Genomic DNA, 23,635 nt, shown 5'->3' with positions numbered 1-23,635 from the left:
CCGGAATACAACTGGCAACCACTGCAGTTGATGGAGGATGGGCTGAATGTGGGACCTCCACGGTGTTACTGCGAGGACCCTGGCCACTGCATTTTGGATCAAGGCTAAGGGCAGGCCTGCGTAGAGTGAGTTACAGAAGTTCAGTCTAGAGGTGACCATTGCATGGATCATATGTCGCATCAAATGCTGAAACCAACAATTTTGCACTTAATTTCCTCCATCACATCTGGGACAGCATGCCTGTGTTTTGATGTCATGCTATAGTGTGTTGCTTTGCCCCCTGTGGAGCACTTTCTGGATTTGCCCAGCTAAATCTTAGGGTTGTTAGCCACTAGGCGACAAGGAAGAAAACTGAACCCTTTAGTATCAGCCAGTTGTATCTAAGAGGTCCCTTCTATTAAATGAGTAGTTTTTCTCTGTCTAAAGAAAACTTCAAACTTTTGCAAACCCTTCAGCTTGTCTTGTTATCTTTGAGTCACTATGTTGTTGTTTTTAAATCTCTCACTGAAACCGCTTCTTGGCAACATTGACAAAATGTGTTCTTATTTTCCTTTTCATTCAGGGTCAATGAAGCACCAGCCTAGGTTATTACAACCCCTTCCCAAGTCAAATTATGGTATAGGCAAGGCTAGCTTTGTTCTGCTAGGTCAGAAGTCTGTACTTCCATGCTGATGTTTTGTCTTTCACCAATCTTTTCCAGCCTCTGCCAGAATTTCCCCGCATCCCTGGGCTGATTTTGCCTAGCCATGCCTTCTCAGACTGCTTAGCCATTGTGGAATTCCTACACAGTTATGGCAAGGTTTTTGGCTTTGATGTATCCAAGGAGGTTCCCAGCTTGAGCACCTTGCAAGAGGGGCTTTTCAATGTTGGAGATAGTTTGGGAGAAGTGTTGGATCTCCTGGTTAAGTTGATGAAAGCCGCACTCTGCGACCCTGGCCTGCCTCCCTACTGTCAGGTAGGGATATTTGCCATCTCCATGAGCAGCCATATAGGCTGAAGTACTTTGCACGTGTATTCTTAACATATGGTTATCAAGGCTGTGTTTAAATACCTAATGTATGCAAGACTGTTCTTGGGCAGCTCATTTCTGAGCAAAGAGGAGCTGAGTTCTATAATCAGTATAGATGTGTATAATTTGGGCTATATTAAGGCAGTGGGTAGATGTGAAACACTGAAGCTCTGTTTCTAAATGCTGGAAAGTTTGTTCAGGCACCCTCTGGCTTCTGAGAAATCAGTAGGTGTTTCCCACAGACTTAAATATATGTCTTCGCAACCATGAAAATGGTGGAAAGATGACAGTCTCAGGAAGTTGAGACTTTGTGCCTGGAGTGGGGACCAATCGACAGACACACAGGTTTCTTGGGTCTTGGCACATCATAGGCTGGAGACAGTGGGTGCAGTTGACACCCCAACTGCTGTCAACATCTTCCCCATCCCACCTGTTGGGGTAACAGAGGTCTGGTATTAGGGGGTAAAGTGGTGGGAAGTATTGTGCCTTGTGATCACCATCTTCCTGGAGGCCTGGCCAGTTTGTCAGCTTCAAGGCTGGCTATCCTGTGCCCATCCTGAGCCCCTTAAGGGGACCTAGCCAAAATGCTTTCATGCACACCAACTATTGACTCCCCTTTGTGTCATGCAGGGAACCCACCATACACAATATATGCATTATGTTCTCCAGCCAGTGCCTAAATGCCAGCAACCAGTTTTGGTGGTTACACACTTTTTACTTGTGCAAACAAGCATACAAAATAAATATATTCTTAGGCCCTGGGGCTTCTCCTTTCCCATAGCAATTCTGCCCATTAGCTCTGGATAAAATTCTTCCCCAGCTCTGTTAATCAGCAGCCTACTGTAGTCACAGCAAAGGCCGAGATGCCACACAGAAAATAAAACCCCTTGGGTGTGGGGTGGGAGGGTGGATTTTTGCGGGGAGAGAGTAAAGAGATTTCAAAGACAGCATTCCACTATTGGGTCCTAGATGCTTAGAGCAAACATTGGGAACCGTTGCCCTGTCGACTTCCCAGGTTCAGAATGGCACACATGCTCCCACTCTTCCTTGGAGAACATTTGTATTGATAACTGGATGTTATGACAGCTCCACATTCCAGTTTTTAAAAAGAATTTTCACATGACCCGATAAAAGATTGCTGATCCAAACAATGCAGTTGGTGAGATAGCAAGCAATTAAGCTTGTTGTCGTCCCCCGCCCCCCTTCTCCAGAAGTGAGGAAAATAGAAGCATTTGTTTGTCTGGGGGAAAATGTTACTGCAAGATGCTTGCATTTAACACAGTTGAGAAGAACAACAGTGCTTTTGAGTTTCTCAGATTTCAGACGAATGTCCTAATCACTCTGGTTTGGCCGATATCCTATTCCAAACTGTGGAATATTGTTTCTAGTGCATCCATCAAGGTTCCAGGGAATATTGGTTCTCCAAGGAAGGACATGTTTCTGATATGGCTTCTGTTCCCACTTATGCTAGAGGCAGGACCATGTAGATAATATTAAGAGCTTAAGAAGGAGAGTTGGGTTTTATACCACCACCAGCCCCTTTTCACTATGCAAAAGAACTTCAAAGCAGCTTGCAGTCACCTTCCCTTCCAAAGGAGGAACCTCCCAGTTCTTGTCCTCTCTGTTCTACAGTCTCTGGATTTCTGAGAAACTCTGTGGCAACAGTGCAGTGCCCCTAACTACAGCATTCTCTTTTACTCAGCCTTAGAATACCCACCTCGACCCTGTTTAGCTAGTTAGGAGTGGGAAATAAGAAGTTCTGTTTCATAGGCAACTCTGTCTCTCTGTGGTTGCTTCCTTTCACCAGCCTCCTAATCACCAGAGAAAGTGGCCTGGTCAGCCTAGTGCACCAGCCTCTGTGGAGCAGGAAGAAAAGCCCTTGGATAGGCCAAAGGTACAAAGAGGCAGCAGGCGACACAGCAACAAAGCACAGAGGGATAGAGAGGAAGTTATCTGCAATGCTTAGTAGCTCCAATGGGGAACTGACCAGACCAGAGCAGGGTATGCACTGCTGGCCGTTGAATCCTGTCCCAGCCACTTGAGGGCTGCTTCAACCAAGCACACGTTGTCTGAGGTTTTACCAGACAAGGCCTGTCCACCTGCAGTTATATTTTTGTAGTCATAGTAAATATATTTTTATGAGGTGGGGGGGGGGAAGGTAGTGAAAACTGCTGTTCTCAGGATTCTGAATTCTGTCTCTAAAGTACCACATTCCTGCCACATTCCATGTTCCACTGTATATTGCATATCCGCAGAAAACAAAAAAGTTCCAGTTAAATCTCTCTTTTTTCTTATTAGTCTTACTTTTTGCCTGGTAACACTTATGGCAGAAAATCTGACACAGCATGCTTAACTTGGGGGACTGGTGGTGCCTTAAACACTTAACAAAATGTATTGCAGCAAAAGCTTCATGAGTCAGAACTTACAAAAGCATATGCTGGAATAATTTTCATTAATCTTTTAAGGTACTACTCTACCCCTGTGTAATTTTGCTGCAGTATGACCTAGCAAGGGTGTTATTTGCTTGGACTCAGTTGGAATTTGGGGTGGGTGTTTGGTTCAGTGGGCTTGATAGAGGTACATGAATGGACAAAGGTAATGCTGCCTGGTTTGTACTTATCTTTCCCTGGTTTGTACTTATTGCTGACATTGAAGAACTGGGACAATAGTTGGTGTGCATGAAAGCATTTTGGCTAGGTGCCCTGGGTTATTCTATTCTTTCTCTTACCAGTCGCTCAAGATCCTTGGTGAGAAACTTTCTGAGACAAGCCTGAACCGTGATACTGTGTCAGAGATCCTTCGTTGCTTCCTCATGGCTTATGGAGCAGATGCAGATCTGTGTGACAGCTTACGCACTAAACCCTTCCAAGCACTGCCCCCAGACAGGAAGGCTTCCGTCCTGGCTTTCTTGGTCAACGAACTTAACAGCAGTGCCCTTATCATCAAGTAAGTGGTAGTAGACCAGGAAATCAGGAACACATTTACATAATGAATCTGCTCTGTATTACCGACACGTGGCTGTGTAGAACACAAGTCCCAGGATGCTGTTTCCATATACATAGAAGGAAAAGATCACAAGGGAGCTCATTCAGCATCTTTTTTGTGTTTTGTGAAAATTGATGGCATCCCATCCTGTTTCCTGACTTTAGTGGTCCAACTGGGAAACAGACAGGACTCCTTATGCCGTAACTTCCTTGTAGAATGTGAGATAATACATTGCCAGGACAGATGATTATCCACTATGTTTCTTCTGTATTCTCATCAGCATAAAGCAACTCAGAATTTCACAATATGAAATGTGCTGGACGTCAGAATTGGTTGAAGGGGATTCCTATCCAGTCCTGTGGAATTAAGAAAGCCCTTCTCTCATGTACAGTCTTAATTCTCTGTATCTCCCTCTCCACAGTGAAATTGATAAGACTCTGGAGAACATGTCCACCCACAGGAGAAACAAATGGATGATTGAGGGCAAGGTGCGCAGGTAGGTACCTGTGCGCTTGACTTTGGCCCAGTATAATCTGAGTCAGTCAAGAAAGCTCAGAAGGTTAGTGTGTGCGATAGATAAAACTTTTAGCTGAAGGTGCTTGAAAATATAGTGGTCTGAGACGAGATTAGATTAGCACAATAGTCTTTGTGCTGTGGAATCTGTGATCATTCTGTAACCTATATGGTTATGAATTGCTTCACCTTGTACTGTCTGGCTTTCCAGAGGATGCGGGATAGAGATAAAACCATTCCAGATTTTTTTCTCCTTGCTTTGTGGGTCATCTAAAGTAGTGGTCCCCAACCTTTTTGATGCTGGGGACCGGTGGCAGAAAGCAGGGCGATTGCCCGGCTGTGCACGCGTGCCTGCGCCATGCGCAGCTGAAAACGCGCATGCACGGCACTTTCGCGCATGTGAGAAAGTGCCGCACATGTGCGTTTTCGGCAGTGCATGGCGCATGCGCACATGCGCGGCTCTGCTTCCCTCTCCCCCCCCTCCCACAGTAAGAAGCTTGCCAGGCCGCAAGCTTGCGGCCAGGTAAGTTTCTTACTGCGGGGGGGGGCGGGGAGAGGGAGCCGCGGCCCAGTGCCAGGGCTTTCGCGGCCTGGCACCGGGCCGCAGCCCGATGGTTGGGGACCACCAATCTAAAGAAATTCTTGGACAGCAGTAGGGCTATTACATCCAGACCTTGTGAGCTGACAAGAGCTACAATATTGTAACTCCTGCCCTGAGTGAACACCGCTTTAAAGCTTAATGTCCTTTCCATACTAGGCTGAAGATTGCCCTAGCCAAAAAGACAGGGCGTCCTGAGTCAGAAATTAGTGGCTTGGAGGAAGGTCGGTGGCGGCGGAGCTCCCGAATCACCGAGGAGAATGAGGACATGGAAGCAGAAGAGGAGGAAAGGAGCAGAGTGTACAAGACCCGAAAGGATAATGAGGTGATTTCATGACTTGAAATTGTGCCGCTGAACCTCTTCTTTATTAATGAATGACAAGTTTGGAGGGGCCTGTGCTGGTCCTGCAGAGCTAGAGAGACGCAGAATAACTGACACTGATGGTAACTTTCGTTGGGCCAATGGATTACTTCAATATGGTGTCCGCCTTATGTTGTAAAAGTAATCCTCACATGAGGATGTTCACATCATGGTCAACGTATCAGAACGGCACTCCCCCCACCCCCTTCCCTCTGTTCTTAAAGCTTGTGGGGAGTCTGTGTTCACTGGGCACCTGCATCCCTTCCTGTACAACAGGGGAAAGGCCTTTCAGGGCATACAGCTACGCCATTGGCAGTTATGTGTGTAGTGAATTTCTTTCTTACACCGTGCCAGTTTATTCCCACATATGCTTTTCTGTGTTTCCAAAGCATGTTAGCCAAGGTAATGGAAGTAGGATCAAATCATATCTTTACCATCTTTGCTTGTCTCTTCAGAACGACACTCCAGTTTCCAGTGTGCCTGAGCTGGAAAGACAAATTGAAAAGCTTTCTAAGGTAAATGTTTGGGGTTGGAAAGTTGAGTAAATCTGAACTGAAAGGTGGGAAGGAAGCTGTGGATTCTGCTGGGCTATGTGGGTGATGGCTGTGATTGGTTCTGGGGGGTGGGGATAGAAGTAGGAAAGCTTTTTGGTCGTATGTTGCTTGCCTTTTGTCACTAGAGTTTCCTCTGCTGGTGATCCTTAACATCTTTGGTGCTCTTCTTGCTGCAGCGCCAGATGTTCTTCCGCAAGAAGCTGCTGCATGCCTCTCAGTTGTTGCGGGCTTCATCATTGGGGCAGGATCGATATCGACGCCGGTATTGGGTTCTGCCCCATCTGAGTGGGATCTTTGTAGAAGGCTGTGAGGTCTCCAAAGGTATGGTGGATCCACAGTTGTTTTTTCCCTTTAAAAAAAGTTCAGGGCAGGCCTTACAAATACCATCTCTGAGTGTGAAAAGTAAATTCCTCTTGTGTCTCTGAGGCAAGACTGCTCCACCTTCTTTTAGAAGTTGTGCTCACAAGGAAGGGACTCGCTATAGCTGGTAGGGTAGATTGGCCATGAACTAATGTGATAAGAGCCATGGGGCAATCTGGGATTTCAGGCCAAAAAAAAAAAAGTGAGAGAGTAGAAGTAGGCAATGTCACTTTTAGCCCTCTTGACTGCATTATGCCTTCTAAACTGAGCTATTATTTTTGACTGTTTATGTTAAGGAACGGAGAGCAGCCATGATTGAGTAGCTTTGCGTCTGAGCGGGCTATTCCAGAAGGTGGAGTATTAGCATACTGTGCTTTATACTGCAGCCTTCCCAAGGCTTCCGGGCAACTCGGAAGGGACACTGGGGTAACTGGCATTGCAAATCCTGCCCTGAGGCGCTTGTAATGTGTGATGCCTCGGCTTGCCTACTTCAGATTTTTTAAATATGCTTAAGCACCATGTGGCGATGCAATATCTGATTTTCCTTGCTCTCCAGTAGCTCCAGTCAAGAACGTGCTGGAGAAGGAGAAGGAAGAAGCTTCAGAGGAGGAGGAACATGGGCTATTACCAGTCAAGAAGGAGACCGCTGAGACACCAGTAACCGACCACATGAACTGCACAACTTCATGGTCATGGAGTCGGCCATGGAGGGACAATGTGGGGCCACTGCAATCTGACGCACTCCATCCCAAGTCGGAAGAGTCCACGCCTGTGCCCATCAATGGATATTTGGAGGACTCCATGTCACTGGGCCAGTCACAGCATGACCTCAGTCAGTCAGCTTTCCTGTCGTGGCTCAGCCAGACACAGCAGGCATCCTCTCTGCTCAACAGTTCTGTGCTCACCCCAGACAGCAGCCCTGGTAAAGGGGACCCAGTCCCTTCAGAGGACCAGCCAGACTCTGCTGCAGAGGATGAAGGTGCCACAGTAACCCAGGTTGCCTGGTTCAATTTGCTGCCCAGGGCATCCTGCAATGACTCTCCACTTGCTACCTCCATTGACCACCCCTCTCCAAAAGCTGCTCCTCAGCTGTGCAAGCCTCCTACCCGGGACCAGCCAAAGGCTTCGGCCCGGCAGGTGAGCACCAACTAGAAATCTCTCCTGACCAGCTCTCAGCATTCACCTGAGCTGGAGCAATTGATCAAAGAGGGAAACTTGGGGGGGGGGGGCAGGTACAAGGGAAGTGGCTTTGTTCTGTCTAGGGTTAAAGGCCTTGTTCTGTCTAGGAGACATAGCATCCTGAGAATTTCCTTAAATATGGGTACTTTCTATATAGTAGTTTAAATTTGATCATGCTTGGGGCTTAGGATAGGGACTCTGCACTTAATCCAGGATTCATCTCTGATCTCTTCAAGGTAATAGTTGAACCCACCACTCTAGTCTCTGTAAATTGTCTTTCATAGCGTTCAGGAGCATCTGATATCAGAAGGAGAACACCTTTCATACTATTCACAGAAAAATCAAAGGAAGACAGGTGTTTTTATTTTGGAAGGATATTTTGACTATGAAAGAAATCCAGCAATAGGTTAAGCTTCCTAGTAAAATGTTGGGAGGTTTATCAAAAATGCTGAAGAGGTACAGCATTTGAGAGCTGGTTTAGGTGTATGATATTCTATTTAGAATGGTAGCTCAGTATAAATGATACACGGAATTGGCATACCTTGCCAATTTCTTGTCTTTAGCCTTTCGAATATCCATCCTTCCTGGTCTTGGTCTCTAGTGACGATTATCATTTTGCAACCATATTGAGATCTTGACCACCCTTCATTCGAGGCCTCTCCCCTGCACAGGAGCCTTGTGACTTGCTGTTGCTTAGTTTGTTTCCTCCTTGTTTTTCTCCTCCTCTGCAGCTGAATGGCCTCTCCTCAGCCAGCTCAACATCACCACTACTGGCCTCCTCTCCTCTTCATTCTGGCTCCAGGAGTCACAATACTTGCTCTAGAGCCAGGGACGTCCCCAGTAAGGCCCCAGAACCTCTAGGACAGCCCAGACGACGGGGGCGCCCCCCCACTAAACTATTCAAGCAAATTGAGCAGAAATACTTGACACAGCTGACAGCACAGCCTATACCCACAGGTAAGACCAACACATGTACTTTTTTGTCACAGAGGGCAGTAGGCCAGAATCTGAACATATAAGTAAAATGGTAAGCGGGTGCTGGGAGGAGTTGGGATTCATCATCTACTAATCAGGCAGGCTGTCTCAGCTGTCCCATCCCTGATTGGCAGTCCATCCAGTGAACAGCCAGTCAGGAAGAATGTCCCACCCCTGGCTGCATCCCCCTGCAACTTCTTCCATATGGATAAGATACAAGGGGCGTTTTTGTTCATGTATTGGATTGAAAAAGAGCTATAAAGAAGGAGGACAGGGTGGCTTTTCATTTGCAAGAGGTGCATCGGCTATATTTTCCAAACAGTCTTCTCATGTTGCCCTCTCTTAGGATTGTCCCTCTGACAAGAGTCCAGTCGCAGGCCTTTCCTGTGGCAAGTCCAGCCCTGTGGAATGACTCGGCAGAGTGGATACAAAGGGCGTCTTTACTCACTATGTTAAGGAAGGCATGCTGATCTGGCTTCATTTTTAACCTTTGTTCTTTAAAAAAATCTTGTCAATTGACTTTTATGTTGTGCATGCATGCTTGCAGCTTGTTACGATGCTAAGCCATCTTAAGTGTAAGGGAAGAAGGCAGTATATAAATGCTTGGTCAATATGTCTTTTTACATTTCAACCTTTGTATCCCCAAGTGCATCTCCACACTATTTCTAGTTGCTAAGGTCTCAACACTGATGCAGAATCCTGGAGAATGCTGTCAACTTTGAAGAATATGTTCCTAGTTTTCATGCTGGCAAATGAGAACACAGGGATGCCCTGGTATTTTCGATACTAAGGCACCCTTATATTCTCATTTGCCAGCATGAGGACTAGGAATGTGTTCTGTAAAAGTGACAGTGCTCTCCAGGATTCTGCATCAGAGTTGATGTTCCATATGACTCGGTTGTGGTCCTTCCATTTCTAGACCTGACATGCATTAAAGCTGATGTGCATCTTCTTGTGTATATGCTGGCTTGTCCCAAGCCCCTGAAAAGTTAGCAGAAATGCCATGCTGGAGTAGAAGTGGTTCTACATTAGCTTGCTGCTTCTTCTCTTCCAGAGATGCAGAGTGGCTGGTGGTGGCTGCAGGATCCGGAGGAGCTGGAGGCTGTAATTCAAGCACTGCATCTGCGAGGGATCCGTGAAAAAGCCTTGCATAAGCACCTCACTAAGCACAAAGAGTACCTACGGGAGGTGTGTGCCCGAGCTGCCAATGGTAAGCGCTCCCTAGCCTGTGGGCTGGAGGGACATAGTCAGGCTCCACTTCTGTTCTCCTTAACTGAATTGATCTCTACTTGGCTTCCCTCCTAGATTCCATCTTCCAGACTCACCCTGAGGGTGCTGGCCACCCTATCTCTCAGGAAGCCTTGGCCCAGTGGTCAATGGCTGAGCGAGCCTTTGAGACGGACCTTTCTGTGCTTCAGTGGGTAGAGGAACTGGAGCAGCGGGTGCTGATGGCTGACCTACAGATCCGAGTAGGTATCGCAGCAGTGCAGAGACTTTGAACCCCCTGTCTGTTCTTGGTGTGATGAGGTTGGCTTACGTTGCTTGTGCCATTCTGGAGATATCTGATGGTCTCAAGACCTGCTGTAATTCCTCAGTCCCTGCACAAAGTTACCATCTTTTTGTGGGCTAGAATATCAAGGGTTATCATATTGAGAGAATAATTCAGGCCATCTAGAAATACGGCTATGAGCAATTGAAGGATTACTTTACTTTTGTTCTGCCTCCCAGCATCTAATGTGCTCTGTGAGGCAGGGAATAGTTTCTCTGTCTATGAAACTTTAATGCAGGCTTTCTCAATCAGGGTTTTGTGAAAGCCTGGGGTTTCTTGATGGCCCTGAAAGGGTTTTTCCAAATGGATGGGAGTTAATTTGTAATATGTTTTTTAAAAAACACTTATTGAGTGATATGACGTATATATGGTCATGTTGACCCACACACCCCTCTCAACATGGGCAGTGATGGGCCTGGAGGATATGGAAAGGGGAGATACCATGGGTGGGCATGTACACAGCTGTTTCCCAACCATATTTTGCATGATTGCGCCACTTCTGGGGTTTCTTGAAGCCTGAAGAATGTTTCAGGGGTTTCTCAGTGGTAAAAAAGTGGAGAAAGGCCATGTAGGATCCTGAAGGAGGGGTGTATGATTTAAATCTCAATTCTTTTGCTTTTGTATTGACTTTGGTAAGTTTGGTTGTCCTTGTGCTGGCACCACCTGAAAAACAGCCCCAAACTGCAATGACTGGTTGTGGGTGGAATGTGAAGGGCAGACTTTCAAACTATTCTGAAGGTTCCCAGAGTACGTTACAGCCATCCGCTTCCCAACACCAGTGTTGCAGATTTTTTTCCCTTTGCCTCTCTGACAGGGCTGGACAAGTCCAGAGCCCGACTCTCTTCGAAATGACTTGCGGTACTGTGAGCACAAGCTGGAGCCATTGGAAGATATAACCGTAAAAAATCGGCGTGAGGGGCCAGCCCTGCAGCGAGAAGCCACCCACCCTCTGGACTTGGCAGTCCTCCGGCTGGCAGACATGGAGCAGAATCTGGAGCGGAGATACCTCAAAGAGCCCCTCTGGCCCCCCCATGAGGTGGTGGTAGAAAAAGCTCTGCTGAGCAGTCCCAATGCCCTGGAGACAGGAACTACAGAGATGTGAGTGGAAGTCCTCTACTGGTGACTGAATTTCTCTTGGCTTTGAGAATCAGTGTTGAGTCCCTGTCTCTTGGGGGAGGGGGAGGGTGACTGCCTAGAGATAAAAATGTTGATCACTTCTGTAGCCAGCTTGAAGTGATAATGTGAGGAAGAAGTGCTGTAGCAGTTCTGGAAATGAGCTCTGTTAGGCAATAGGAAGTAGTACACATATATGTTATGGTGAATGTCCAAAATCTGGAGAACATTAACACTGACTGGCAAATGGGGTTTAATGGAAAATGTCAGAAATCTCTGTGTCATTAACCTCTTTGTCATTTATGCCTTTGATGCAACCTTCAGTTGTAAATTATGCAAATTAGGATGACATTTAGACAAAATACATGCATTTGGCTGTAATGTTTAACTTATGCTTTATAAATGTATATGCATTGCTTCTAACTGCACTCCAAGGGCTGATGAAAGAGTCATTAGGCACCATTTAAAAACCAGGTCAACAGCCCAAACAGAACAATTGTTCCCACACATTAGAGCATAGTCCCAAGAAGAGAGGCCGAAAAGCCCATCTGGAAGGTTATTCTGTAACAAAGAGAGCCAAAGTTCAAACAAAAAAGTGGCATGGATCTCCCAGAAGGAAAGTATGCTCAGTAGAAAATGCTGTTATGATCTAAGTTGGTCTGTGTGGGAGAGGTGGACCTTCAAGGATGTGGGCCTGGGCACTGAATGGCTTTCAGAGTTAAAGCCAGCCTCTTAAATTGTTCTTGAAAACAAGTCAACAACCAGTTAGCTTTTGTAAGATGGATACTGTGTGTGCATACTGCCCAATACCTGGCAGAAACTGGCTACAGTATGAGTTGGAGCTCCCAAGTACACTTCAAGGACAACCTGACCTAGAATGTTGCTGGAGTCCAACCTGGAAGTTACAGAAGCGTGGATGGATGTGGCTAGACTCACCTTGTCCAGAAGAAATGAAGGTTTCTGATTAGAAACAGATGGTAAAAGCCACCCCTAGCAGCTCATACGATTGGCTTTTTTATGAGGTGGCTAGGCCCACAAACGCTCCTAATTTTTTTGACTTGATCAGATTAGGATCTGTTTTGACTTCCATGTAGATTCAGAGGCTCCAGCAGCTCAAGAACATTTCCTTTCCCAATTGACATCGCTTCCATCTGGTCTGAATGCAACTTGTCCTTGCTTACCTCATCCACTTCACCATGGGACACAACTCTAAGCAGTGACAACTAGGGGAACCACGGTGGCCCACCAAGTGGGAATGATGGGAGTGGGAGGAAGAATAAAGGTCATGGGTATCATGGATCCCCACTAGTAGTGCTCAGTCTTGGGGAATGGCATGAGATAGCTGCCAACGCTAGATCAGCTTCTCTGTAGAAAACTCTTGGCCAGAGTAGAGGTGGGAAAAGCAAAAATCAACCAAGGATGAAATCAGATTCTCCAGAACCTGAATGTGAATGAGTCTGTCAGATGTAAGTAAAACATCATTTGGTAAACAAAATCAGCAGAAGAGCTAGCTTGTTGTAGGGGTTAGGGGTGCTGACTTCTCATCTGCTGAGCCAGATTTGATTCCCTGCTCCCCCACATGCAACTAGCTGGGTGACCTTGGGCTTGCCACAGCACTGATCAAGCTGTTCAGAACGAGCAGTAATCTCAGGGCTCTCTCAGTCTCACCTACCCCACAGGCTGTCTGTTGTGGGGAGAGGAAAGGGAAGGCGATTATAAGCTGCTTTGAGACTCCTTCGGGAATAGAAAAGCGGCATATCAGAACCAAATCCTCTTCTTCTTTCCACTTGACACCGTGGATGATCTACCCAATGCTATTTGTGTCCCTTAAAACCCACAAAAACCAGATGGAAAAAGGTCAAGGAAAGACCCATTTTCCTGTAGGTTAGTTTAAGAAGTGTACATACCAGCTTCCATCACATGAAGCTTTTGCCTCACGTGATGTGAGCTTGTGAGTAGAAGAGGTCATGTTTGATAACCTGAGAAGTAAACGTAACGGATGACAAGATATAGAGGATTTCGCATAGGCAGGCTCAGAGCTGAAGACATCAAGCTCTCATAACAGTTCTGTCACTGAGATTTAGGAAATTACAGATGCACTGGGAAACCAATATGACAATAAAATATCCAAATTGGACTTATAGTCTTCTCTCTTCAGCAATTCTTTCAGCTACAGACGCCTGTAAAGACGCATGTGAAACACCACAAGCTAAGTTTAGCTATTGCATGACTTTATACTCTGTCAAGAGATTTCTTAAGATTTCTTGAAGTTGGTCCTTAAATATAAAAAACGTCCCTTGAAAAAGCTGTAGGTGAAACGCGTCGGGACTTGTGTGAAATAAGAATAAAAGAATTACTGAAACTGAAGAGAGACGACTCTATTTAAGTCCAATTTGGATATTCTTTATTGCCATATTGGTTTCTCAGTGCGTCTGTATTATTCTATATTTGTCTCTTCACTGGGACCCACCCCGCCCAGTTCATTATTTTCAATTCCTTTTGTCAAGCAAGGCTGATTTCTGCCTTACGCACTCCCAAAATCTGAGTGTTTCTTTTCCCCCTCCTCCTTCGGCAGTGCATATGAAATCACACCCCGGATGCGGACGTGGCGCCAAACACTGGAGCGATGCCATAGTGCGGCCCAGGTGTCCCTCTGCATTTATCAGCTGGAACGTTCTATTGCTTGGGAGAAATCAGTTGTCAGAGCGGTAAGGAAAGAGCGCCGGGCTAGGATTAGAGTTACTTCCTGGCTGGAACTATAAACACATGTGAAGGGGTCCACTCCTGGCCCAGGTACCTTGATCTTTCCTGTGGGCTTGTGTGTGTTAAGTCTGTGCCAGGAGAACGATGGAAAGATGACAGCGTCTCAAGATTTGAGGGGGATGAATCTGGCAGGGAGGAGGCAATTCTTGGGACTGCAGTAAGGGCTCTCCCTTTGGCCTTGCATATCCTTTGAGTAGGGTTTGGGTTGGCTTGGGGCTGATCCTCACCACTGCCTGTTTCCCCTGTTTGTAGACTTGCCTAGTGTGCCGGAAGGGGGATGATGATGAGAACCTGCTGTTATGCGACAGCTGCGATCGCGGCTGCCACCTCTACTGCCACCAACCCAAGATGACCGAGGTGCCAGCTGGTGACTGGTTCTGCTCCCTCTGCATTGCTCAGGTGCCGGCTCCAGAGAAGCTTGAATCTGGCTCATCCCAAACGCCCTGGACATTTTCTTGATCCAGCAGGATTTCCTTTTTCTTTCTCACAGAGTTCATTCTGTGTATAGTTGGGGGGTGGGGGGTGGGGGTGGATGCATGTCCTGTGTAAGCCTTTATGGATTATTATCCCTCACAGATAACATTGGACTTTGGTACTCTGCCTTAGGAAAACCCCTTTCCTGAAGTAAGCCTAGGTATTAATTTTTTTTTAAACCTCCCCACACAACATTTTTCTATATTGTAGATGCAAGGGGAATACCAGGATGACTATGGCTCTCTCCGGCGGGGCAAGAAGCGGAAAGCTTATAGTGCTGGTGCTTTTTTGGGGAATGAAGAGCTCAGCCCTCGCCCACGAGCAGCAGCAGCCCAGCAACGCAGTAATCTGGCCAGTGTACCCTCCCGATACTCGGGTGAAGGCCTCTCTCCCTCCAAAAGAAGAAGAGTGTCCACCCGAGGCCAGTGTGCTGACCTTACCTTCTGCGAGTAAGTGTTCCTTTGAAGTTGGGATGACAGGAAGCCATTATGAAGAATATGGGGGTGGGCAGGGAGATATTATGAAGAATTGGGGGGAGGGGCATGGAGAACGTGGCTGGTTGGAGTAGAATCATAGAGTTGGAAGGGCCCACCAGGGTCATCTAGCCCAACCCCCTCCAAAATGCAGGAAAGTCACAACTACCTGTCCACCCGCAGTGACTCTGATTCTATGTCCAGATGATGCCCTCCTGCACAAAAAAACCAGGATCCCTGGTGGGTCTAGTCTGGAGGAAATTTGCCTTTTGACCCCAAAGTGGAGATCAGCATTTCCCTGGAAATGCAAGAAAGGGTCAAAAGAGCCAAGCTCAGACACAATCCCTTCTGCCCACCCACTCACAATGTGCCTAAGTTCACAGAATCAGCATTTCTGTCAGATGACTATCTAGTCTCTGCTTACAAACGTTCAAAGAAAGAGAACCTACCACATCCCAAGGAAGCCTGTTCCACTGAGCAACCTCTCTAACTGCTGGGAACTTTTTCTGGATGTTCAGCCGAAAATTCTTTTGAATTAATCCCATTGGTACTGGTCCGACCCTCTTGGGCAACAAAAAACCACTCTGCTCCATCCTCCAAGTACTTGAAGATTGCCAACTTCAGAGAGAACCAGTTTCTTCCAGCTGTGAGAGGAGCTCATCCCTGGTTGGCTTTGCCCTACACAGGAAGAGCCCTGCTCCTTGGAAGAGCCTCTCAAACTTGTACTACCTCCCCTCTTCAATTCCCCTGTCCCCTCACTCAATTTTGGCTCTGTTTTGTCAGGATCATCCTAATGGAGATGGAGTCCCATGAGCATTCCTGGCCCTTCTTGGAACCTGTCAACCCCCGGTTGGTGCCGGGTTACCGCAAAATCATCAAGAACCCTATGGACTTTGCCACTATGAGAGCACGGTTGCTACGGGGCGGGTGAGTGCAGGGGAAAACGTAGCTAGTAGCTGAGCCCAACATTAAGGCAACTTGAAGCTTATAGTGCTTTTCAGAGAATTGTTGGGATATCATGAGTACAAAACCATTTTGCAATAACTGCAGTTTCAATTGCAACTTGAAACAGTATGAAGGGTCTTTAAAAGTAAAAGTCCCTGGTCCTCTGGGCATCCTGCTGGGAGTGGCGTTTTGTGATTCCCAGATTCTTAATTAGGGGCTTAACCTTCCATATTCTCCCCCCCCCCCCCCACGTGTCTAAGGAAAAGCAGAGTCCTTCCTGACTGTGACCAGTAGGATGGGTAGGCTCTGTGCAGACTGCCTTTGTTCCTTTCACTTGGACCTTGCATGCTGGAGTATGAAGCTCAATGTGCTTCCCTCAGGACCACAAGTGAAGGCTTCCTTTCTTGCCTGTCCTTGCTGCTGCTAATGAGCAGACCGAGCCTGTAACCCAATGTCTTGGATTCGCCCATCCAATTATGGGTACAGATAGCAACGATGGTTTGAGAGAGACACAGAAGCGTGGGGAGGCAGGCGGGGCTGCCTTAATTTGGCTATGGGAGGTGGCCAGATGTACCTTCTAGGATGCCCCACTTCTGTAGGAAGTTGTTCCATATTCCATCATAGTTAAAATTTAGAGCTGATACGAGTCATCTGCCCCAGCTTTCTAGGCACTGTGGGGGCGGAGAAATGTGAAGATTAGGGTCAAATCTCTAGAGGTGAGAGGTTAGGAGAGGTAGACAGGAAGGGGGTAAAACTGAGCCAGTCCCCATAGGTTGGTGCTGGGCTTCTTGGCTCCTCCTCAAGGCTAACTGCTGCTTTGCTTTCCCAGGTACACAAGCTGCGAGGAGTTTGCTGCCGATGCTATCCTGGTGTTTGACAACTGCCGGACCTTTAACGAGGATGAATCGGAGGTGGGCAAGGCGGGGCTGGCCATGCGCCAGTTTTTTGAGAGCCGGTGGGAGGAGTTTTATCAGGGAAAACATGAGACAAACCCGTGAAGCGAGCAGAATGGAAAGAGGTGAGAGGAGCCCCCCGGGGAAGCCCTACCCGTGTAACCCTGCGCTGCACACTGTCTCTTCTGGAGTTCATCCTGCTACCTGCTGGTTTCTTGTTTTCCCTCTCACAATGCCTGGACTTGGATTGGCATTTAACAGTGGGGCAGCCTTCACCACTGCCTGGATCCTTGGAAGCCCCCCTCCCCGGCCAACTCTGCGCTCCAAGCAACACGAACTCTCTGACTGTCTAAGCCAAAAAAAAAAAGAAAGAAAGAAAGAAAGGAGAGAGAAATCATTATTTTCAAATGAAAAACCACCACCCACGACCCCACCTTAGCTGGGGCTATTTAATAATAGCAATAGTTCTTAGTGAATGTGTAAGAACACTTTTTTCTGTGCAGTGTCAGTACCATGCGTTAATGGCCAGTAACATGGACGTTAAGTTTTCCTCCTTTTTAGTCGCGTTGAAACGTATAAAAGCAGATCACTCCTGCCTCTGGGAATGACAACCGTGATGACACTGAAAACATGCTGCTTTTCTTCCCCCACCCCCCTTGCACCCCCCCAACCCTGTCTCTCCCGAGTCTTGCTTTCCTCCTTAGCCAACAGCTACCATAGTTGTGACTAATTCCTTTCTCCAGACTTCAAGGGTCTGCAGCATATTGAGGGAGAGGGGTGGGGGCTGGGAGCCATGCTTTGCTGGGTGCAAAGGGCATTGGGAGGCCTCCCTTCAAGCCACACCTTCCCCATTTATCCAGAGCCTGGGACTTCCTCTGAGCAGTGATCCCTTAGCTTCAGCTCCCCTCCTGTACGCACCTTGCCTCAGTTGATCCAGATCAATATCCCCATATGCATGTGCATGCTCAAAATTGGCTTATTCCAGATTTTGTTTCTAAGGGAGTTGAACAAAATGGGAATAATCCAGAACAGATGTCCAGCAAGGAGAGGATATCGACTAGATCATATTTTTTGCTAGGCAAGCCAGGCAGAGTTAATGTGGATGAACCTTGTCACTCCACATGGAATACTTCCAACAGGGGAGGCTCAGGTGTCGATGGCAGTGCCCCAAAGCAGGCTTCTATGCTCCACGCTCCGCTTCCCTCTGCCGGTGGGCAGACTGCTGTACCATGTCACCAGGCTACAAAAGACCACTCCTCAACTTGCAGGAGTGGGGGTAAGTGGGCCACACATTTGGGAGGGAAGGACTGTATTTTGGGATTGCCCCGTCAGCTCCTTAGGAATTGTGGAAATTGTATCATGGGATCCTGGCCTTATTGAGTGCTTCTCCTCCTCCCCTCCCCTCACCTCCCCGGTGTTGTTCCTCAGGGATGGCTACTATCTATGAAGATTGCTCAGAAGTCTTGTGTTTGTGTGTGTGTGTGTGTGTGGTGGGATTGTTTGTTCCCTGCCTGGAACACGACTCCCAGTCTAAGGTAGGTGTTTCCTCCCTGAGAAGGATGTCAGAGTTAACCCCCTAACGAAGAAAAAATGCAGTCCTTCCATTCTCAAATGGCTCGCCCAATGCCCCGTTTGATAAAGGACGAGATGTCTTACTGTTTCTCCTCCCATTGCCTGGTCATGCGTTAATCCTGTGGGGTCCGCAGTGCTGCCAACTTCAGTTATCACGACAGGGATTTCAGTCTAAGGGCCACTTTGCCAGAAGTGAAGGTGTAGGTGCTCCCTGCATAACAAGCAGTATCCTCTGTACAGGCAAGATGAGCAAGTTCTTGTCTAGGGAGTTTATCCAGAAAGAACAAGAAGACAAAGCTGGAGTCGCTCATGCCGATCCTGTTAACATTGTGTGATGTCCACAGTCGCCTTGGGTCTAAAGATCCTGAGCTGTTGTTAGGTCTTTCTTCTAGTCTTTGCTACGTTTTCTAAGTATTTACTAGTGCCCCCCATGCTTAATATTGCAGCCCCTCTGCCGACCTCTCTTCAAACTTCCCTGAGTGCTTTCAGGCAGAAAGCATAATCTTTTATGAGTACTGACTTCCGTGTGTGGGCAAGGTATCTGCTATGCTTGTTGCTGCTTGAGAGCCTTAGCACTCTGGAAGCAGGGGTGTTTGATTCCAGCACCTGCGGGGAAAGGTTGAACAGCATAAGCCATGCTCTGGCAACTTGCACAAGCTCCATGCAAATGATTGGAGCTGTGTGTGACCTCGGTCACGGCCAACCTGGCTTTATGCAGGAGACTTTCTTGGGGGATTGTGGCTACATGAAACAAGAGAAGTTCATTGGAAAAGAGAGCTCTAAGGGATATTCTTCCAACCCATTTGTGCCTGGATGCCAGGCACCTGGTCAGACAAGAATCCTTTTGACTGAATCCAGATCACCTTCTGTTGTGTTGTATCTTTCCTCCCTGTCTGTCGTCAAAGCACAGGAGATCAAAGCAAAACTTAAAAAAAAATCTGGTTATCTTGATAGCAACTCATTTCCCCCCTCCAAAAGCAGTCAGTAAAACAGCTCTTTGCAAGTGTGAGAGAAACTAGCTATTTTATAGCGCCTAGTTCAGCATCTCTCCAAAAAGTCACCTCCCTGTGGAATATGAGTCTTCTACGGCATTCTGTATTCCAAGTAATAACATGATCTCAGCATGCCTCTTACTCTGTTGCTGAGCAGTGGTTTCTAGGGAGACTGCTGTCTGGGGAAACAGATTCCCCTGACCCGTGCAGCACATCAATAGTGTGGGCTTAGAGAGGCCTTGAACCGGGGGTGCGGCTGTTGTTGGTTCTTCTCCAGTCTCTGTTGCAGGATGCTGGTCCAATACTCCCTATTCTGGGGGAGCCCATCGGTTCTTTCCCTTCCCCTAATGTTGAGTGGATCAGAGGGGCAGAAAGCCATACCCTGAAACCTTAACTCCCTTGCTGCTTTTCATATCCAGCCTAGCCCCTCAAACCATTGTAATTACGGGTATCACTTAGGGGCAGATAAATGGCTGGCAGGGTTTCATCAGGAGATGGCTTTCTTCCCTCATATCCAGCCATGTACACCTGGGTGAGATTTGTGTGTGTGTGTGTGTGTGTGTGTGCGCGCGCGCGTTTGTCTGTGTCCCAACCCGCGTCGACCAATCCAATTGCAAGAGCACTGATGTAAGTAAAATGTAACCACAGGTGATGTAGCCTGAAGACTGAAACGCCCTTTCTGTGCTTCCTCCACCCCAATTTCACTTCTCCCTCCTCCCCCCCCCCCAGTTGTTTTCAACAAAACGTAGCCTTTTTTCTATCGGATAACCTCAAACTTTATTTTATTTTAAATTTTGGGATTTTTTTTTTTGCTTTTAAATAAAGAGGTAGATTTGAAGTCTATTTGAAACTGACTTTATATTATGCATAAATATTTATATTTTATCTAAACTTGTGCTGTAACAAACTTCTTTTGGTGTTTTTCTTTTAAGTGATTTCTTTCTGCTGTGTTTGGGACTTCCCCCCCTTCTTCAGTCATGGGAAAGCTGTCGTTTTGCAAGTCTTGTTTGTCGCGTTTGGGGACATTTTTGGAGGGCAGGGAGTTGCTATAAAAATGTCCACATTTTTAGATGCAAACTCATGTACCATAAACCAGTGACTCCAGGTTTGTCCTAATCTTTGTCTTCATTAGGGAATATTCTACGATCGTATCAGTTATAAACACGTTGACTTTTTTTTTTAAGTTTCTTTTTTTGAAACAGAGTTTTAAAATTGCAACTACAATTGGCCTTATTCAACCGCTGGCTTTTTCCTCCCCTCTTGGTTTATTATCAGAAAGGAACCAACCCACCCACTCACCATCCTTTAAGACGCTCTGAACAACAGGAAAGGGGGGATGGGGTGGGGGAATCAGACTTTTTTATATGAATAACCAAATGTGTTTGTTTTAGTGAATTTTTGATAATGTACAGTTTTTTGTGGATTTAAATTGATTTCTTTCTATATTTTTAGGACCAACCTCATTTTTAATAAGGTTTAAAAGGAAGGGGGGGAAAAAGTCTAGAATTCCTGTTTTGTTTCCTTGTGATGTTTCCACAAGTACAGATGTTCGAGTGCTTGTCAAGTTTCAAAGAATAAACAAAAAAACCACCCACGTTTGATAGAGAAGAATGTGCCTGAGGATGTCGTCTTTTCTCACAGGATTCTGACACAGGCTGGATATGTACAATTCTTGGGAGTCCTCTTGATCCTTCTGTCCTTAGTGACATGTCCCATTGCCTAGGAAGAGGAGGGCCAGGGCATGTACTTAATTGTACTCTCCTCTAGGGAGGAGAGTACTCTCCTCTAGGAAGAGGAGGGCCAGGGCATGTACATTAATTGCCTTAATTCAAGGTCAGCATCCTAAGTATCCTGATAAGCTTTGATCCAAGTTCTTAGTGCCAAAAGAGAAACGGGGAAGCATATTAGCAATGCTTTACCATATGCCTCAGGAGGAGGCGGGAGGGGGGTTTCCAGTGAGCAGGGTTTTAAGAAGCTCCTTTCCCGTGCCTGACCAAATATGTGCAATGACAACGTTGTGTGATTGAACCTCTTGTGGCACAGGCTTTGGGTCACTTTGGTACAGTTCAGGTTCTTGTTTGTTTTAAGATTGCATGATTTTGTAAAGTAGACATAACCCCAGTGTTGACAATGGACGGCTCCATGCAGGGCCCAAGAGGGGTGGAGTAACTGCTGCTACATATTAAGAAAGGACTTTTTAAAACACTGCTTATCAAATAATAGTCTTTAATTGCATTGAAGAGGGAAGATTTTTACAGGGCAGAGTTGTATAGGCTGCCTCCCTGTGTCGGCTTTTGCAGCGAGCTCCCAAATTAAGTGGGAATGTCTGCACATCATGCTTGTTGTGAGCACAACTTGTGGGCTCCCCCATTTAAACAGGATCCAAAATAAGCCTGTGGAATGAGAATTACAGGGTGACCCCATGTGGGAAGGAGGGTAGGCTCTGGCTTCAAAATGCCAGGCAGCTTGACATGATGCTACATGCCTCCCTTACCCCGCTTGGCCCTTTAAAGGTCAGTCCTTTTCCCATGCTGAGCCACTCCAACTGCGGCCCTTCAGATGTCCATGGACTACGATTCCCATGAGCTCATGGGAATTGTAGCCCATAGTCATCTGGAGAGCCGCATTGACTACCCCTGGGCTATGGCATGGCCCAGCAAAGGAAGGAGGAGGAGCTTCTGGTGCAACTGCTGTTCCATTGGCTATTTTGAACCGGCACAAAAGGAGGAGTAGGGGAGCATCAGTAGCCAGCCTAGGGATGGAATCAGTGTGTATGGAGGGGAAGGCTGTATCCTTATGTTGAGGCAGCCTTAGTGTCGTCTTTTTGAGGTGTGCTTCCTTTTACAACTCTGTTTATACCAGGTAAACTTCAAGAATTCTTTCATGCAACCATTTTTTAATTGGGTGCATCAGCCTTCAGGTCCGAGGTGGAGTAGCGGAACCCAGATTGATTTTCATTTGCTTATATTTATTTTTAGAGAATATTTCCCTTAGCATGGTACAGGCTTGATTTCAGAAGGGCAGGGAATGGCTTATTTTTACATGTAATTGCTGCAATTGTCGTCTGCTCTATTGGAAGTCCAAGGGCAGTAAAGAATTCCTCTGGAAGTGGGGCTGGTCAAATGCAGAAGCACCCTCTTTCCCGTGCATTGTTCTCCAAAGCAAGTGTTTTCATTTCTGTTCTCAAGCACTGGTCTCTTTTTATTCATCTCTCTTACTCAAGCCCTGTGGGTATGAAAGCCCATCTATGTGGGTATGAAAGCCCAGCTTCCTGGAGAACCTTTCATATGTCTATACTGGCAAAAGGCTGTAAGCAGCATATGGTAATCCTTGTTCTATGGAACAGGCCCAATCTTGTGCCTGCGAAGAATTCCATCCATCTTTTCAAGGCTGCTTTCTCAGCATATGGGGTTATGCCCTTGCTCCTTTAAAAGCAAAGTACATTCTGCCGCCCCTGTGGGTGATACACAGTCCTGACCATATTATTCAGACCCTGCTTTTAGTTGGTTCTTATATGCTACTTTTCTCTACCAGAAGGAGCCTCAAAGTGACTGACAATCCCCTTTCCTTTCCTCTCCCCACAACAGACACCCTGAGAAGTAGGTGAGGCTGAGTTATTGCTCGGTCAGAACAGCTTTATCAGTGCTATGGCGAGCCCAAGGTTACTCAGTTGGCTGCATGGGAAGAAGGAGCGGGAATCAAACCGGGCTGGCCAGATTAGAAATCTGTGCTCCTAAACTACACCAAGTAGTGTAGATACCCATTGGCTCTTCAGGTTTACGCCCAAGTTCAGAGGCAGGTGCTCAAGATGAGAGCTCTGGGCAGGGGGCTGTTGGGTAGGGCTAATCAGTCTTGCATTCCAGCCTGCATTTCTCCAGCATCAGAAGGCGATACATGACCTGGTAGAATAACCGTGGGCTCCTGATGTTTACCAGGCAAATTTCTTCAGTTGTAACGGACAAATGGCCTCGTTCTATTCAGCTCGCTTCATGTACACCTTCTGGTATCACGGTTGCTCACAGCCTCCTCCTCCTACTCACTACTGTATTGTAGTACAAGCAAATACACTGTGGTGGGATGATTCCAGCTGCCCAAACCCACCTAGCAACTCTTTGAGCATGCAGCAGGGTAACACAAATGCATTAAGGCAGTGATTTTGAAGTTCTCTGTAGATGGTGCTTTTCCTATTCAGCCTGTTGAGAACCACTGTACATGGCAGATGTTTTGGGTTCCAAGGTAGTGTTCACAGGTGGTTGACACAGAGCACTGGCTACGTGTGCGGGAGTGCAAAAAGCATAGAGTACATCGACCACCGTGGCTGTCCGTT

General features: G+C 46.9%; 1 protein-coding gene across 5 annotated transcripts in view; it reads left to right on the top strand.

Annotated features, from left to right (window-relative positions):
• The window catches only part of BAZ2A (bromodomain adjacent to zinc finger domain 2A), a 68,283-nt gene extending 47,364 nt beyond the window's left edge, over nucleotides 1-20,919 (top strand). For 4 of the 5 annotated variants that reach the window (XM_077328595.1, XM_077328599.1, XM_077328597.1 and 1 more), the window contains 16 exons: nucleotides 701-955; nucleotides 3,741-3,955; nucleotides 4,416-4,490; nucleotides 5,265-5,430; nucleotides 5,922-5,981; nucleotides 6,197-6,341; nucleotides 6,937-7,517; nucleotides 8,291-8,516; nucleotides 9,589-9,744; nucleotides 9,840-10,003; nucleotides 10,898-11,181; nucleotides 13,772-13,904; nucleotides 14,212-14,358; nucleotides 14,644-14,882; nucleotides 15,690-15,833; nucleotides 16,681-20,919. In XM_077328595.1, coding sequence (XP_077184710.1) covers nucleotides 701-955; nucleotides 3,741-3,955; nucleotides 4,416-4,490; nucleotides 5,265-5,430; nucleotides 5,922-5,981; nucleotides 6,197-6,341; nucleotides 6,937-7,517; nucleotides 8,291-8,516; nucleotides 9,589-9,744; nucleotides 9,840-10,003; nucleotides 10,898-11,181; nucleotides 13,772-13,904; nucleotides 14,212-14,358; nucleotides 14,644-14,882; nucleotides 15,690-15,833; nucleotides 16,681-16,849 — 3,159 coding nt within the window. In that variant the 3' untranslated portion in view covers nucleotides 16,850-20,919. The remainder of the gene's footprint in view (nucleotides 1-700; nucleotides 956-3,740; nucleotides 3,956-4,415; nucleotides 4,491-5,264; nucleotides 5,431-5,921; nucleotides 5,982-6,196; nucleotides 6,342-6,936; nucleotides 7,518-8,290; nucleotides 8,517-9,588; nucleotides 9,745-9,839; nucleotides 10,004-10,897; nucleotides 11,182-13,771; nucleotides 13,905-14,211; nucleotides 14,359-14,643; nucleotides 14,883-15,689; nucleotides 15,834-16,680) is intronic. The other variant, XM_077328596.1, reaches the window with a different exon arrangement.
• Nucleotides 20,920-23,635: the final 2,716 nt, after the last annotated feature.

Source organism: Paroedura picta, chromosome 3 (genome assembly GCF_049243985.1).
Source record: "Paroedura picta isolate Pp20150507F chromosome 3, Ppicta_v3.0, whole genome shotgun sequence".
Classification (NCBI taxonomy): Eukaryota; Metazoa; Chordata; class Lepidosauria; order Squamata; family Gekkonidae; genus Paroedura; species Paroedura picta.
Note: the sequence above shows the minus strand (reverse complement) of the source record. Positions and strands in the feature narration are given on the sequence as shown.